Raw genomic sequence first — 16,810 nt, 5'->3', positions numbered from 1 at the left:
CTCGGAAGATAGTGCTAAGCTGTTAGCTGCACCTATCACGCTAGTTGAACTTAGAGAGGCGATTGCAGATATGCAACGGGGCAAGGCTCCCGGATGGGACGGCATTCCACCGGAACTCCATCTCGCATTCTGGGATGTACACGGTCCCTTATTACTCTCAATGATTTTACACTCAATCAAAGAGGGAAATTTTTCCAGAAATGTCAATATGGCGCTTATATCTGTTTTACTCAAGAAAGATAAGGACCCCACCGAGTGTGGCAGCTACAGGCCCCTAAGTCTCCTCGGAGCCGATCTTAAGCTATATGCCAAGGTTCTAGCCACCAGACTTCAAAAGCATACGACATCTCTAGTTCACCCTGATCAGACCGGCTTCATAAGAGGCCGCTTGGTTACAACATCAGACGGTTACTACACATGATTGATGCCAGTAAGGATGTTGCAGTCCCTACAGTGGTCATGTCCTTGGACGCAATGCTCCCGTTGCCTCCTCCTGTTGGTTACTGGCAGAAATTGCACTCTGCCTCATGAATTCGTTTGGAACAATAAACGCCCGCGCTTGAAGAGATCAACTGCTCAAAGAAGTAAACTCGATGGAGGCTTAGCATTTCCAGACTTTAAATATTATTTTCAAGCTTTCTCTGAGGCCTCTGATCACTTGGTTTGACGCTCAAGCAGCAGTGTCTTGGCGACCATTGGAGGAGAAGATGGTGTCCCCACATAGACTTCAGGATATTGTGTATACCAACATTTCAATTAAGCAATGCAAATTACGATTTGGCCCTCTTATCACACATGTGATCCAGACCTGGCATGACACCCGGAAAGCGTGTACTAACCGCCATAAATGGCACATGCATTCCCCTCTATTTAATAACAATTTACTCCTTATTAGACAACAACCTATTAGGTACCCTAGATGGGAAAAGAAAGGCATCCACACATTGCGAGATATCTTCGATAACTCTGGTCTCCGTTCTTTCCAAGATCTATCCAACGGATATGATCTCCCCGGAACCTCCTTTTTCTTTTATTTACAAATAAGAGCAGCTCTGAGGGCTCATGGCATTCCATGGGATGTTCCACTAGAGCGTCACCGTTTTCACAAATTATTTTATGACAAAGAGACATCGAGAGGCTTCGTTTCTGACTTTTATCGCCATTTACTTACGTCCTCGTATAAGGACCTCCCCCTGGATAGGATTTGGAGAAAGGATGTCCCGGAGTTGGATGTAGATTTTGATTGGGATGCAGTCTGGGAAAATGTCCGGCTGTCCTCACGCAACCCAGATCACCAACAGATTCATCTACATTTTGTTCATAGGACTTATTTGACCCCTAGACGATTGAATCTAATGGGTCTCGGACCTGACTCTCGATGTACCTTATGTCCAAACGGTGCCACCGGAACATTTATGCATATGTACTGGGAATGTCCTCCTGTTGAGCTCTTTTGGGAAAATGTTACCTCCCAGCTATCAGATATTTTCTCTCTGACCATACCTGTTCTGCCTTCTGTATTGTTATTGAATGATGTTTCTCAATTACCGACCTCTATACATGTGAAGAGACTCATTCTAGCCGGCCTCACAGCTGCCAAAAAATGTATTGCCTCAAGATGGATACACCCAGATAAATGATGCCCCAAGGTATGGATTCTCACTTATTTTGATGTGATTTATCTGGAGATATCCACTGTGGTTCACGTTGGGGTCCTGGGGGGAGCGAGCGAGAATCCATGTATATCGTTTTTTGTGTGTGTGTCTTGTATAACTGGTTATGTATGTGTTCTGGGCCCCTTTGGTTTGTGTCGGAGGGTCACGGGCTCGGGTGGGCCCTTGGTTCGGGGCCTCTGCGAGTCGTGGTGTTAAAGAGGCATGATGCTTTGGCTCGCTGGGGTGCCGGACTCGGGGCCCTCGAGGGTTGGGGATCGTGGCTGCGGTGGGTGGTGATGGAGGGGGCTTGGGATGTTAACTGTACGGTCTGTCTCATTTATTGTCTAGTCATTGTTGTGTTAAGTTAATGTTTTGGGATGTCTTTTTATGTATTATTATTGTGTTGTGATATGTTTTGTTTCATGTTTGAAAAATAAAATAAAAAAAAGATTTGATCACAAAAAAAGGTTATCGGGTTCAGAAAGAGATTAATGAATCGGATCTAATGAACGAGTACATATTGGACTTTGTTAATCCAGTTCACCCAGTCTCTGCACCGGTGAACACACCGGGCTATTCAATGGAATTAACGATGAGATCGGTCGAGATGAGTCTTTATGGGTAAGTGTCTTTAGAATTTTTGTGTAAAGTAGCGTTCAAATAACGTTACTGTAACCGAATTTAAACCGCATCATAACTCCTTACAAAAACTACACAAGAGTTTCTGCCGACCGCAAGTCCAACCATGTCACTTTTCAAAAGCCACCGTGTGTTATTATGAGCCCGCTACATTAACGTTAGCTATAGCTAGCTAGCCGCACACAGCCATGTAAGTTAAAGTTGGTAGCTAACGTTATATTGATAGCTATGTTTCATGACTATCAGCTGGTGAAGTTGACTAATAGGGCAGACAGCATCTATCTATCAGCTGGTGAAGTTGACTAATAGAGCAGACAGCATCTATCTATCAGCTGGTGAAGTTGACTAATAGAGCAGACAGCATCTATCCATCAGCTGGTGAAGTTGACTAATAGAGCAGACAGCATCCATCCATCAGCTGGTGAAGTTGACTAGTAGAGCTTTGGTTGAGAGATACAGTGCCGTCTCTTAAAACTCATAAACAAGTCTTGAGCAAGACGAGTTAGTCTGTTGTGCGTATTGTATGGGAGGGATATGATGACTGTGTATAACTAGGAGGGATATGAGGACTGTGTGTATGTGTAGCTAAGAGGGATATGAGGACTGTATGTATGTGTAGCTAGGAGGGATATGAGGAATGTGTGTATGTGTAACTAGGAGGGATATGAGGACTGTGTTCTTCGCGTTTATATCTCACAGGTTGAACAAACTTAAACGCTATTGCCATAAAATACAACGTATGGGGCGCCCTCGTGGCGCATACCATAGTGCCTCGCGCACCTACGCGGCCGACCCGGGTTCGATCCCAGCTCCCGTCGTTATTTGTCGCATGTCCTCCCCACCTCTACTCCCGTTCGCCCTCTCCTCTGTCGGTCCTGCGTGACCAATAAAGCTGTAAAAATGCTAAAAAATAATAAAATGTATAAATAAAAACAACGTATATTGTTTCAGCAAAGCCTAATAAAAGTGCAATAAACAAAACGGATACATTCACTGTGTGTTCTGCCTGTCATTTGTTGATGAAACAAAACTAACATCCACACAAGTGACCACCAAGAGCGGATAGTTTAGTCTAAAAAAAGATCGGTAGCATTGTTAGCTGCATGCTAACGTCAATGGAATTTGCCATTATAACAGTATAGCATTGTGGCTAGAAGCTAACGTTAGCTCACGCTACTTATCCAGCACCAAACTGATGATATCGGGAGCTATCAGTAGTTAGATAACATTAGAGACAACGCTGTGTGTATTAAACAAAGGTGAATAGATGACTGGGCCATTTTGTTTAATGCTTGTTAAGTTGAAAGATGAGCTTTGAGCTAACAGGGTTTGATAGCTAACACTAGCTCATGTTATCCAGTGGCAGTGCCAATCGGTAATGCTAGCAGAATGAATGGATGTAAACTTTATTTAACATATTGCATATGGGTACAATACAATACGGCTCAATACAAACAATTGTTAAGGGAATGCAGACTGTTGTAGCTTGGACTGGGGTCCTTATAACAATAACTTGACAACACATAGTAGCTGCAGCTATTTGGTTTGGGACAGCTCTGCTGTCACCGGAAGGGCACGCAGATGGTATCTACTGCGCATGGGCATTTTCGCAACAACGGCTCCGTGCTGACTACACGCTGTTGTCGGCGCGTTTTTTAGGGTTTCTCCAAAACGCAAACACAATTTAGCGTTTCAGCCGTATCCACAAAAAAACACCAAAAAAAGCATTTCTGTGTAATAGGGACATGAAACGTAAAACGTAAAAAAAACACCACAAAAACACTAGTCTAACCATGGCCTTAAACACACAATATGTTAATGTTATTCAGGCGAGGGGCGTTGCTGGGGGGGGTATTGTTGACGCCCAGCTCAAACTGTCTGAAGTGTGAAAGTGTGGACATCTGGCACAAACCGCTGTGCAGGGACACAAATAAACCTGAGTGACTCCGATGTCTACTTACATTTTTTGTCCACCGCTTGACTCCGTCGTAGCCTTTCGTCCTCAGCTTGTCGTAGAAGAAGCTGTTGAAAAAGTGGACCTGAGAGAAAGAGAGAACAGAGAGAAGCAATTAGAGGAACTGCAGACACGAGAAAATACTTGAGTTTCTTCAAGACACCATTTATTAGAGTGGACTTAAAGGAACACTGCAACTTTTTGGGGAAATTAGCTCATCACCTCAAAAGCCCTGTTGCTTTTTGAAAAACTGGGCTTGAGGTGATGAAATGCACCCAGGCAGCAGTGGTTCGGCAAAACAATTTTCAGAGTATATAGCTGCTTAGAAAACGAAAATTCTCCATGTGGTAAATACACAGGTCACAACATGTTTACAGGAAAGTTTTAGAGTTGTATTTAGAGTGTATTTCGTGACTGTTGGGAACTAGGCTACACTGGCACACCTACTTCCAGTGAATGACGCTAAACTAGGCTAACGGTGCAGCTGTTCCCTAAGGCTGCGGTTACACTAGGGCCGATTTCGTTTTCAGTTTTCAGTTTCAGTTTCGTTTTTCAGAACGCTACGTAATGGCAGGCAAGTTAGACATCGTTTTGTCTCCTGACCACCGAGTGATTTATATACATGTAGTACAATGCCAAAGCAGGCGATGTAGTTCAAACATGAAGGCCATTTTCAACCAATCAGAAAGGTTGAACGAGTCACTCCACATCCTGCTCAAAATCTCAGAAAAGCCACCATCTTATACCTCGCATGAGCCATTTAGCTACATAGCATTTATTTTTCAGCAAGAAATAAGTAAGTAAGTAAGTAAGTAAGTAAAAGTGCAATAAACAAAAACGGATACATTCACTGTGTGTTCTGCCTCATTTGTTGATGATTTGTTGATGAAACAAAACTAACATCAACACAATTGACCACCAAGAGCCGATTTTGTTAGCTTACGTGCTAACGTGATTGGGAAATGCCATTATAACAGTATAGCATTGTGGGGCGGCTACGTGGCGTAGTGGGCAAGGCGCTCGCCACGAATGCGGAGACGCTGGGCTCGCCTGTTCGAGCCCAGCGCTCCACATTGCTTTCAGTTTAGCTGGTCGTCCGTACTAATACACATTGGCCGTATTAGAGGGTGGGAAACTGATGGGTGGGGATCGGGCGTTGTGGATAGCGACTCCTACAGGTCGGTTGGTGCGCCTGCGCAGTAGAATCAGGAAGTGTCGGGGGCAGCGTGAGCCTCCCACGCGTTACTCCTCGCCACTGAGAGATCGAGCTGCGCATGTGAAAAGATGCGACTGCTGTTACCTCAAGTACCGGAGGGGACTTGTGCTATGTATGACTTAGTCCACATTGCAGCCGGCTTGTGGGAGGCATGAAACAGCGTTCGTGACAGGGGAGGGTTGAATGGGATGATACGAAATTGGGATGGGAGAAAAATAGAAAAAATGTGAGAAAAAGTGGATAAAAAAAAAAACAGTATAGCATTGTGGCTAGCAGGGTAGTAACGTTAATGCTAGCAGAATAAATGGATGTAAACTTTATTTAACAGATTGCAGAATGGGTACAATACAATACGGCTCAATACAAACAATTGTTAAGGGAATGCAGACTGTTGTAGCTTAGCTTGGACTGGGCTCCTTATAACAATAACTTGACAACACGTTGGTAGCCGCAGCTACTTGGGACAGCTCTGCTGTAAACACTGGAAATAACGAATGGACGGAGTCGAGGTCCAGCCAGGGGAGAATTTGTGTAACCATGGCCTAAGCCTAATGCATGCACAGAGAAGAAAAGGGTATGCATCTGCTTGTCTAACTCCAGGGTAGATGGCAAATAAGCTAATTTCCCCAAAAGTTGGTGTGTTCCTTTAAGGTGTGAAGTACAGTCCTAACAGCCAGTCAGTATGTTCCTCCTTTCAAACAGTCAGTATACTAATGTAAATATACAGTACACTGTATGTTCCGCCTTTCAAACAGTGAGTATACTAATTAGGGATGCACCGATTCGATATTGGTATCGGCCACCGATATCAGTAAAATAGCTGGATCGGGTATTGGTAAAAAAAAATACAAATATCGGATATTTAAAAAGAAAAAAATTATTAATATGAAATAAAATAAGAAATAACTATTCAGTACATTTATACCTATGTGTTAATTTGTTACATTTAGTTTCACTAAGTTAGGAAAGTAATGTTTTAAGTCAAGCCTGATGTTGCCTTGCACAAAAGAATGATCACAGTCTCTTCCACACAGTGACACATACAGTTTATTAATGTGATTAACACTTTGACTGCCATGAAACGTCTTTTCACGTCATTGCTGGCCATGCTCAAGTTGCCGGGGGACGCTGTACAGCGTCCTTATATCAATATTTCAAAAATCCGCGATCGGATTCATATGTCCCCTCCGCTGGCCTGAGATCCACCAGCAGGACCCACTGAGCTCTCTGGCGGTTCAGGAGCGCCATCTGGTGGCCGATCGGCGCAATCGCCAAACAGGATGTTGAATAGAGGTTGTCATGACGACCGTAGTACTTCCGGGCGCTCGCTATAGTTCATGGGACTCTGGCTCGTCACGCTACACGGTGATCGATTGGCAATAACTCGATAAACAACATGATTTGGACGTATATACCATTATACAAGCTGGAGATGGACCGGGTAAAAATATATCCCATAATGATAAGATTTCTACTCGACGATGATCGCCCAACGGCGCGCGGAGACTGGGGTGAGTTTCAGCGTGTAACGTTACCGTCTGCGATACTAACTGCTATTATCAACATTTGACCCACATTAGATGATTGGTATAACGCTGCCCACGGAATTATAAACGCCCCCTCGCCCATCCGGTCAACATCAGATGACGTGTAGTAACTTCTAGAAGTACGTCTAGTTGGAATTTTTTATATCGCGCTGATTGCCATCAAACTGTATTTCATCATCAATATAATGCATTTGGGGCTATATATCACGTTCTGGAGAAAGCTGCAGAAAGAGATGAAAACATACTTATACATTAGACCATACTTTACTATGAATATGTGAATGAAAAAGTTTAACGTTGCTACACAATGAACAATACATATAGGACTTTGAATGGGCCCTAATAATGGCAATGTAGCAATAGAATTTAAAAAGTTATAGCCCTGCAAAGAAGGGGACTTTCTCCATAGACAAATAGCGCTGGCAATCTATGGTATATCATGAATTTAACCTTAGGCAACCAAAGTGTTAATGAATGAAGTTTATTTTCTGTCTTTGTTTACAACAAATCAAAAACACACTTGTGATCCTTTACAATTCTTAAAAACAAAATATATTTTAATATACAAAAAAAAAAAAAAAAAAACGCAGAAAATAATAAAAAAAAAATTACTTTTTTGAGAAGAAAAGAAATAACAATGGGTATCGGATCGGTATTGGCCAATACCCAAACCCAGGTATCTGTATCGGGACTGAAAAAGTCGGATCGGTGCATCCGTAATACTAATGTAAATATACAGTACACTGCATGTTCCTTCTTTCAAACAGTCAGTATACTAATGTAAATATACAGTACACTGCATGTTCCTTCTTTCAAACAGTCAGTATACTAATGTAAATATACAGTACACTGCATGTTCTTTCTTTCAAACAGTCAGTATACTAATGTAAATATACAGTACACTATATGTTGATCCTTTTGAATGAATGAAGTTTATTTCGAGCCATTTAGCAGGTACATTTTTTTTATTTTATTTTTTAAATACACAAATCAAACACTGCTACCAGTTGCTTGCTTTTTGGCTGGACTGAAATAACTCCAAGTTTGTCACAAATTAGATAAGACCTCTTAAAATAAGTGCAATATCCTTTTAAGGATAATCATGTTTAGACTATGTTGAGGCGCAGGTTACACGAGGGGAGAACAGGAACGTTGTATTTTCGAATGATTTCGTTTGCATGTCCAAGTTAAATGGCAACTGCGTTTTAGCTGGCATTTTAGTTTTCCTAGCGGCAGCACTCCAAGGGGGTTTTTGTTCTCAAAGTCCCTGAACGGTGCCATGTAACCTTGCGTGAGCCGGAGCCGTTGCCGTTCACGTCCAATGCGCACTAGACACCGACGTCCGCGTGCCCTCACCAACGTCCGGTGAGAACCAGAAGAGAACAGGATCCAGCCATATTTTTCCAGCACTGGATTAGTCAACATGAACGACCAAGTAGCTCAGGTGTTCGCGGCCTTTATTAGTTTTAACTTCTTTAATTCACATTTTCTTTAGTTTGCAATAATGCAACTGCAAGCCAATGTTCCGAGACATATTGCGTTTTATTTGTAATTGTTAGGCTATTTGAATCCACCATTTAGGGCTAAACGGTGTATTAAAATAGCAGGGCTGTACAGTGCGAGATATATGTCGCACGTGCTACACTGACGTCAGTCTGTGCGATTAATGGATTTACTTCAGTAGCACTGGTGCGATGGCCCGTGCGTGTGGCAAAAAAAAAAGAAAAAAAGTGACAGTATTAAGTTGAATGGGCCACGGCGCCATGCTATTCCACTTGGTAGTTGTAGTCTCGTGCGATTAAAAACAATGTGCCGTCTGCGTAGAGTCCATATAGCAAACACCAAATCCCATAATTCCTAGCGAACAATATGCCAAGCTGGTAGCAACGCCGAGAGCTGGGCTCGAACCCAGCGTCTCCTGTGTTGGTGACGAGCGTAATCTCCGCTACGCCAACTGACCGCCTGCAGGTAAGAACAATTTGACGTCAATTTCAGCTTGATCGTGCCATTGTTTTCATAGCCATCTCCCTGATCAGCGTATGTTGTGGTAATAACGAATGCCGTTATTGGCAATCAATTAATCAGAAACGACCCCCCCCCCCCCTTTCATGCATTCATGATGAAACATAATACGCATCATATGCATTTGATTTTTTAATTGTAGCGTGTGTAGGGACACAACGCCAATGGATTTGGTATAATAATACACGTTGCAGCTTATAAATAGCCTCCCAGGAATTAGCCCAGATCATTCCGAAATAACACTCATATGGAAAGCTGGATGGGGAAATCGAATGGCCGTGAATGCGTTAACATATATTTAATTAAACTGAAGCATTTCATTAAAAAATTTAAATGGCTAGGCTATTTAACACTTTGAGTGCCACTCACGAGATTTCTCGTTTTTTTTTTTAGGTGGTTGCATGCCACTCACGAGATTTCTCTGATTTTTTATTTTTTTTTGCGATCTGAAAAATTATTGCATCACCCGAGCCTACCCGAGTATAGCCGAGGGGCGCCGACGATCACTGTGGAAAAAAGCGCCCCCTGTCGTCTCCCAGATGATATAAGTGATTTTGGAATGGACTCAATGAAAATGAAATGGGGAAAAAAATCCGGTACTCCACATTTTCCAGTTCACTGATCCAGCCGGTTTTCCTAGAGTTCATTCTGGAGCCTCAGATCCCCGCGGATCATGGAGTTCTACTGTATCGCGTTGGATCCATACACGTATCGATTTTTTCGAATGGTGATCAGGAATTGGAATATACCAGTTGGATACCATCTGATGTCAGGTAAGGACTCTATGTTATCAGTAGTAGGATAATCAGAGTAAGTTTGATGAAGTTAAGCTGTTTTGTGAAATGTCTTCTTTCGGTTTCACTGTAAAAGTCAGAGAGGAAATCAACGGGGCGATTATCAGTGCGTGGCCGTAATGTGCGTGCGTGCACGTATAATATTGATCATCTAGCGTTTATTTGAAAACGATTCATAAAAAGGCCGACGAATATCAACGTTGTGGAATATTCCACTAAAAGACGATTTTCATAGAATGCTCCAGAATGAGCTGTTTTTTATATCAAAACGGGGGCTTTTCTAACTGCTCTGAAACGGCAACGACGCGATAAAAAAACAATCTGCCTTCACAGCACTGACTGGAAAATAGTCTTTGATAATGCGATGGGCAGATTAGACACATAGCCATAATTTAAAACATAGATTAGGCGATATTAACGTTAACATTGGCGCCGATGGTGGCATTCAAGCGGTAAAACGGAAAACCAGGCGTGGCGCTGAAAGTGTTAAACACAAATCGTTATGGAAATCGTAATTTAATTCTCTGCTTATTTAATGCTTCAATTCATTCAGAAACGTTGCAGCAAACAATCCATATGTGCATTTGTTTACATAATGACAACGTACATAAATAACATAATATTGAGGGAGGAAAAAAAGGAAACTGATAGCCTAATGTTTCACCCTGTTAGTCAAGTTGAACAAGTTGAAACACCGACTCCCAGTCAACATTTGAGGCTATATTTTTCGTTTTGAACCCCGAGCTTGCGCTTTTGTGCACGGACAAATACCTCCCGCGCATGCTCAGTGTTGAATTCAGTGATGAGATCCATTGCCGCCTGACCACGCCTAGCTTCTGACAACGAGAGAGTTCAGGAGACAACGCGTCGTCTAACCTGACTGTGATAATGCAACGTTGTGAAAAGTGAAAATACAACGTTCCTGTTTTCCCCTCGTGTAACCGCAGCCTGAGTTTCTATCCATTTCTTACCTTCTCTGGTACTGAATCCATGACTAAGTCTCCATACATATTCATGATCTGAGAGAGAGGAGAGGAGAGAGGAGAGAGGAGAGAGAGAGAGAGAGAGAGAGGATGAACAAAGTAGGGTTTTGGCTCGGCCGATATGCCAAGCCAGCCAGCTGTCTCAAACCAAACTCAGGAATATGTTCTCGTCTTTCTGATTACCCTTTCAAATCTTGAAAGAGCCAACAATACACTTTTGCCCAAAGGGTGAGTTTGCCAAACAATAAAAAGTAGAATGTCAGAATAGTTTGCAGGGAACTCAATCTTGATAGACATTGATAGTTTCTGCATTTGCCATCGCTTTTGAACCGAATTCACTGCTTTACAGAAGCACACAGTCTGATCAGCACTTTAGTAGGGATGCACCGAAAATTCGGCTACGGAAAATTATCGGCCGAAAATGGTTAAAAAGGCTCTTTCGGCTTTCGGCCGAAAGGGTTTTAGCACCGAAAATATATGACCGAAAGTCAAATAACGTGTTGTTGTGATGACGTCATCAAAACACGACTACAGACATACCGATACCGGTAGCATGCGCAACATGTAACGTGAGCAGCTTGGCAGCTCTTCCTGCATTCTACAGCCTGTGATAACTAACTCCTCTTGGGAGTAGGGATGCCCCCCCGAAACCCGGTTCTAAACTAAATTAGAAAAAACCGGAGTATTGATCAGCTCCGACGTTAACGGTACTATCAGTAGTCTAGGAGCGGATTAGCTACGGAGCTAACAGTGTACCATCCATCTGCGACGCAACGGTGGCAGCAACAGTGGACACTGAGTAATGTTAACGTTATGACGAGTTCATACTACACTACACGTATGAACTCGACATAACGTTAACGTTACTCCGTTTAAATGAAGTGTTTAATTAGCAGCAATCTGTTGAAAATGTAACGTTAACCGGAAAACCGGAAATGGATGCGAGGACAGGAAGTCGTCATCAATCGTTGTAGTCTTTTAGTCTTAACAGTCTGGAATTAATGTATGCATTCAAAAGTGCTGAATAAATGTTTTATGGGCCCATAATAGTGATTATTAATATTATTTAAGTTAAGTTTAGCCATAATCATGTCTTTTGCCATAATCAGGTAGCTTAAAAAAAAAATATATATATATATATATTTATATTAATCATTTTCGGCCTTTCGGCATTCGGTTTTCGGCCAACTGTTTCCTATTTTCGGTATCGGTTTCGGCCAAGAATTTCCCATTCGGTGCATCCCTACACTTTAGAGTATATCCCTGCCTGGGCGTTAAAGCCAGTTCTGTTCCATACACTCGTGCCAATTCATACCTGGTCGTTGAGCCAGTTCTGTCCGTACAGCGTGCCGAGATCGTCCATGGTTAGGACGTGGCGTTTGTAGTTCACACGGAAAGTCCGCGCCAGGGAGGTGCCCGACGAGCGATGGAAGGACTGAATTAGGTGCTGCACCAACGCTTTCCTGGAGGAGGGCCGTTACAGAGACGAGGAACCATGTCAATACGAGTCCAATGGAAACATTTCAATATTTCTTCCCGAGTGACAATTTGTCCATTGGCTCAATTCAACATATGATTTTTTGTTCTGATTTGCCTATTGGAGAATTTCTTGAGGATAAACGTGGAAGCCATGGGGGTCATTATACTTTAGGTAATCATTTGACTTGAGTGGACAACGTTTGATCTGAACGCACGCCGCCAAGTGGGATGACGGTTCTTTACACCACAATAACTGTCCATATTGAATATAAGTGATTTAATTGTATATTGAACACAAGTGTAAGAATCTCCCTAAGAAGTTCCCTTTACTTCAATACAATGTACCCTGTATTGATAAATACATTTATTTGGTCTCAGGAATCTGTGTCTGTGTTTTCTGAACACTGACCTCACCACTTATTCCATGTTAGTGACTCTGGTTTGCAGTATAACGACCTCATGTTAGTCTGGTTTATGTACCACTGGACACTCCCCTCTATAGCCGCAAATCACTCTATGCTACACTGCTGTGAATAGTAGGGGTGGGGGGTGGGGGGGATCGATACAGCGATACATACATACAATATTTTCGGTACACTGATGCCTTTTTTTTGCTCAACAATCCCATTTTGCTGAAATAAAATTATTGGAGTGATGTGAACAGACTGAAAACGTTATCTTATTAGATAAAAGAGATGATGTGTATATATATATATATTTATAGCAGATAAAGCTTTTCCGTTGGGTACATCATTTGCAGTTGAAAAAGATTAATAAATCACAATATTACAATAATATCGATTCCCACCCCTAGTGAACAGCGATGTATACAGAACTAAATGTATGGATAGTGATACTGCCTGTGATCTGTTGGGCTGTCCCTGTGCGGAACTGTGTGGTCCTGCCGTTTCGGGCACTGTGGAATTTGTAAGTTGCTAATAAATATTCCTGTACCATTTGACAAACTAAAAAAGTGTTTCTGATTCGGATGCCTTGAGAAAAAGCCAGAGCACTTCACTTGTTTCAGGATCGTGTCAGCTGTTACGAGTTTATTCGGATTGAAACGGGGCTCATAATATTCAGGAAAAAGAAAAAAGGATCAAATGTAATCCTTTAAATTAAAGTATTGAAAGTGTCTCCGTTAGGGAATCCAAAATTAGCGCCTGTGCCTCCTAAAAAGGAAAGTGTTATGGCATATTCAAGGATATATTACATTCCACCTGGTCTGAGCCCAGAGAGAGAGGGTGAGTGTGTTTTAATGACACTCCTTTAACCCACTGCTTACATTAGAGTGCAAATTTACCCAAGACATTTTTAAGCATGTCCCCAGACTTTCCATTACCTTAATTAGTTAACCTAATTTCTGCCCAGACTTTTACATTTTCCCTGATTTTCTGTGACCGCAGGAGTCCTGAAGACTAGGGTTAAAAAGGATCCGTACATGGAGTATTCATTGGGGTGCCAGGCACCAGTGTCCTCCAGGTTACAGTCTGGCTTCCACTCCGAGCATCATTTTACATTATTTACATGAACATATATTAATTTATTGTGAACAAGTGAGTGAGTAAGTCTGTCCCACCTGTGTGGCTGTGAGAAGCTCTCGTTGAATTTCTCCTGTAGCTTCTCCACGATGTCGTCTACATGCACTGGGATCAGACTGCCGTACTGCTGTAAGGACTCCTCCAAGATTCCTGGGAGCGACGGAACAACAAAAAGTGTTATCAACGAGTGTGTTGATGTTCATTCCAGATATTAGCTGAGGGTCTCACTTGGGACATGGAATTTATGAGTCTTCATATCACAATTAGCCAATATACATAGGTAGGTACATTACATATCTGGAATATTACCATAGAAAATGTACATACAAAGATTGCAACTAAAAAATAAACAGGAAAAGGTGTAAGGTGTATAATAATATGCATATCATTATAATAATTTTTATAATATAATGCAATCATATTCAGGTTTCTCAGAAAGGATATAAGCATAACCTGCCTGCCTATTGTATTGGACTGAAAACTTCAGTATCCCAAACAACATGGTAATACTAATATCTAGGGGTGGGACGGTTCCGCAAAACCCACGGTTCGGTACGTACCTCGGTTTTGTGGTCACGGTTTTCGGTTCGGTTCGATATATTGTTTTTTATAAAAAAAAAAATGTAACACTCAAATCTAAACATGCTTCTCATTTATTAAAAAAAAAGTTTACAGTGTTAGTGTTTACAGCGGCCTTAAATAATGTTTGGCACACAAAGACCGAACTGACTGAAAAATATAGGCTACATTTGTCAAAGTATTAACTTATAGTGCTGTGACAAACTGTCAAAAAGGGCTTTAGTTTTTGAGATACCCCTACCGGAGGTAGAACAAAACACAACATTGTTTTTCCTCATCTCTAAGGTCTCCCATATATGAAATGGATTCTTGTATAAAAATATTTTACTGCAAAAATAGGTAAATTTATAGATATTGTTATACACCCCCAAAGGAAAAAATAACCAAAATATAGCCTGGCCGTATGGGAGTTGAGACATATAAACTCATGTAGATTAATAATACAAGCTCCAAGAGCTTTCAAAATTGGCATGCTAGCAGTCAGACACAGTTGCTTAACATAATAGAAAAACCTGGATGTGAATATCTTTATGCATGTAGGAAATATATACCTATGTACACATACTTAACACTTTGGTTGCCTAAGGTTAAATTAATGATATACCATAGATTGCCAGCGCTATTTGTCTATGGAGAAAGTCCCCTTCTTTGCAGGGCTATAACTTTTTAAATTCTATTGCTACATTGCCATTATTAGGGCCCATTCAAAGTCCTATATGTATTGTTCATTGTGTAGCAACGTTAAACTTTTTCATTCACATATTCATAGTAAAGTATGGTCTAATGTATAAGTATGTTTTCATCTCTTTCTGCAGCTTTCTCCAGAACGTGATATATAGCCCCAAATGCATTATATTGATGATGAAATACAGTTTGATGGCAATCAGCGCGATATAAAAAATTCCAACTAGACGTACTTCTAGAAGTTACTACACGTTAGGGATGGGTACCGAATTCGGTACTTGAGGTACCGAACCGAAACACGTCGGTACTACCGAGTATCGAATCAAGTGAGAAACCGAAAAAAAAAAAAAAAAAAATTTTTATTAACGCTTTGGTTGCCTAAGGTTAAATTAATGATATACCATAGATTGCCAGCGCTATTTGTCTATGGAGAAAGTCCCCTTCTTTGCAGGGCTATAACTTTTTAAATTCTATTGCTACATTGCCATTATTAGGGCCCATTCAAAGTCCTATATGTATTGTTCATTGTGTAGCAACGTTAAACTTTTTCATTCACATATTCATAGTAAAGTATGGTCTAATGTATAAGTATGTTTTCATCTCTTTCTGCAGCTTTCTCCAGAACGTGATATATAGCCCCAAATGCATTATATTGATGATGAAATACAGTTTGATGGCAATCAGCGCGATATAAAAAATTCCAACTAGACGTACTTCTAGAAGTTACTACACGTCATCTGATGTTGACCGGATGGGCGAGGGGGCGTTTATAATTCCGTGGGCAGCGTTATACCAATCATCTAATGTGGGTCAAATGTTGATAATATCAGTTATTATCGAAGACGGTAACGGTACACGCTGAAACTCACCCCAGTCTCCGCGCGCCGTTGGGCGATCATCGTCGAGTAGAAATTTTATCATTATGGGATATATTATTACCCGGTCCATCTCCAGCTTGTATAATGGTATATACGTCTAAATCATGTTGTTTATCGAGTTATTGGCAATCGATCGCTATGTAGAGTGACGAGCTAGAGTCACGGGACATGTACCGAGTGGCCGGAAGCAATACGGACGTCTAGCAAAACCTCTAATGCGCTTCCTGTTAAGCGATTGCGCCGATCGGCCACCAGATGGCGCTCCTGAACCGCCAGAGAGCTCAGTGGGTCCTGCTGGTGGATCTCAGGCCAGCGGAGGGACATTATGAATCCGATCGCAGATTTTTGAAATATTGATATAAAGACGACGTACAGCGTCCCCCGGCAACTTTAGCATGGCCAGCAAAGACGTCTAAAGACGGCTCCCGGCAGTCAAAGTGTTAATATTTTTTTTTATACTTTTTTTTTTACTTTTTTCTTTTCATGTCAACGTTCACACGCACAATATATGCTTACCTAGGATTTGACTTGATTCAACAACAAAGCAGTCGGAGCAATGACAAGCCGAAAACTGTCGAAATTGTAGTTATTTGAAGTTTGGATTTTATTTTTTTTACGACTGAGGTAGGTAAATTAAATTTCTTCAGACTAAAGTACCGAAAAAAGGTACCGTTGGGTACCGGTATCGATTCACAGGTACCGGTACCGGTATCGGTTCAAATGTGAAAGGTACCCATCCCTACTACACGTCATCTGATGTTGACCGGATGGGCGAGGGGGCGTTTATAATTCCGTGGGCAGCGTTATACCAATCATCTAATGTGGGTCAAATGTTGATA

General features: G+C 41.6%; 1 protein-coding gene across 1 annotated transcript in view; it reads right to left on the bottom strand.

Annotated features, from left to right (window-relative positions):
• The window catches only part of senp3b (SUMO specific peptidase 3b), a 70,861-nt gene that overhangs the window by 14,914 nt on the left and 39,137 nt on the right, over nucleotides 1-16,810 (bottom strand). The window contains exons 5-8 of the mRNA XM_084327344.1: nucleotides 13,869-13,980; nucleotides 12,126-12,273; nucleotides 10,799-10,846; nucleotides 4,256-4,333 (exon numbers count right to left, since the gene is read on the bottom strand). Of these exons, the coding sequence (XP_084183470.1) occupies nucleotides 4,256-4,333; nucleotides 10,799-10,846; nucleotides 12,126-12,273; nucleotides 13,869-13,980 (386 nt within the window). The remainder of the gene's footprint in view (nucleotides 1-4,255; nucleotides 4,334-10,798; nucleotides 10,847-12,125; nucleotides 12,274-13,868; nucleotides 13,981-16,810) is intronic.

This window comes from Notolepis coatsorum (genome assembly GCF_963971535.1).
Source record: "Notolepis coatsorum genome assembly, chromosome: 13".
Classification (NCBI taxonomy): Eukaryota; Metazoa; Chordata; class Actinopteri; order Aulopiformes; family Paralepididae; genus Notolepis; species Notolepis coatsorum.
The sequence above is the reverse complement of the archived record's forward strand: the minus strand, read 5'-3'. Positions and strand labels throughout refer to the sequence as shown.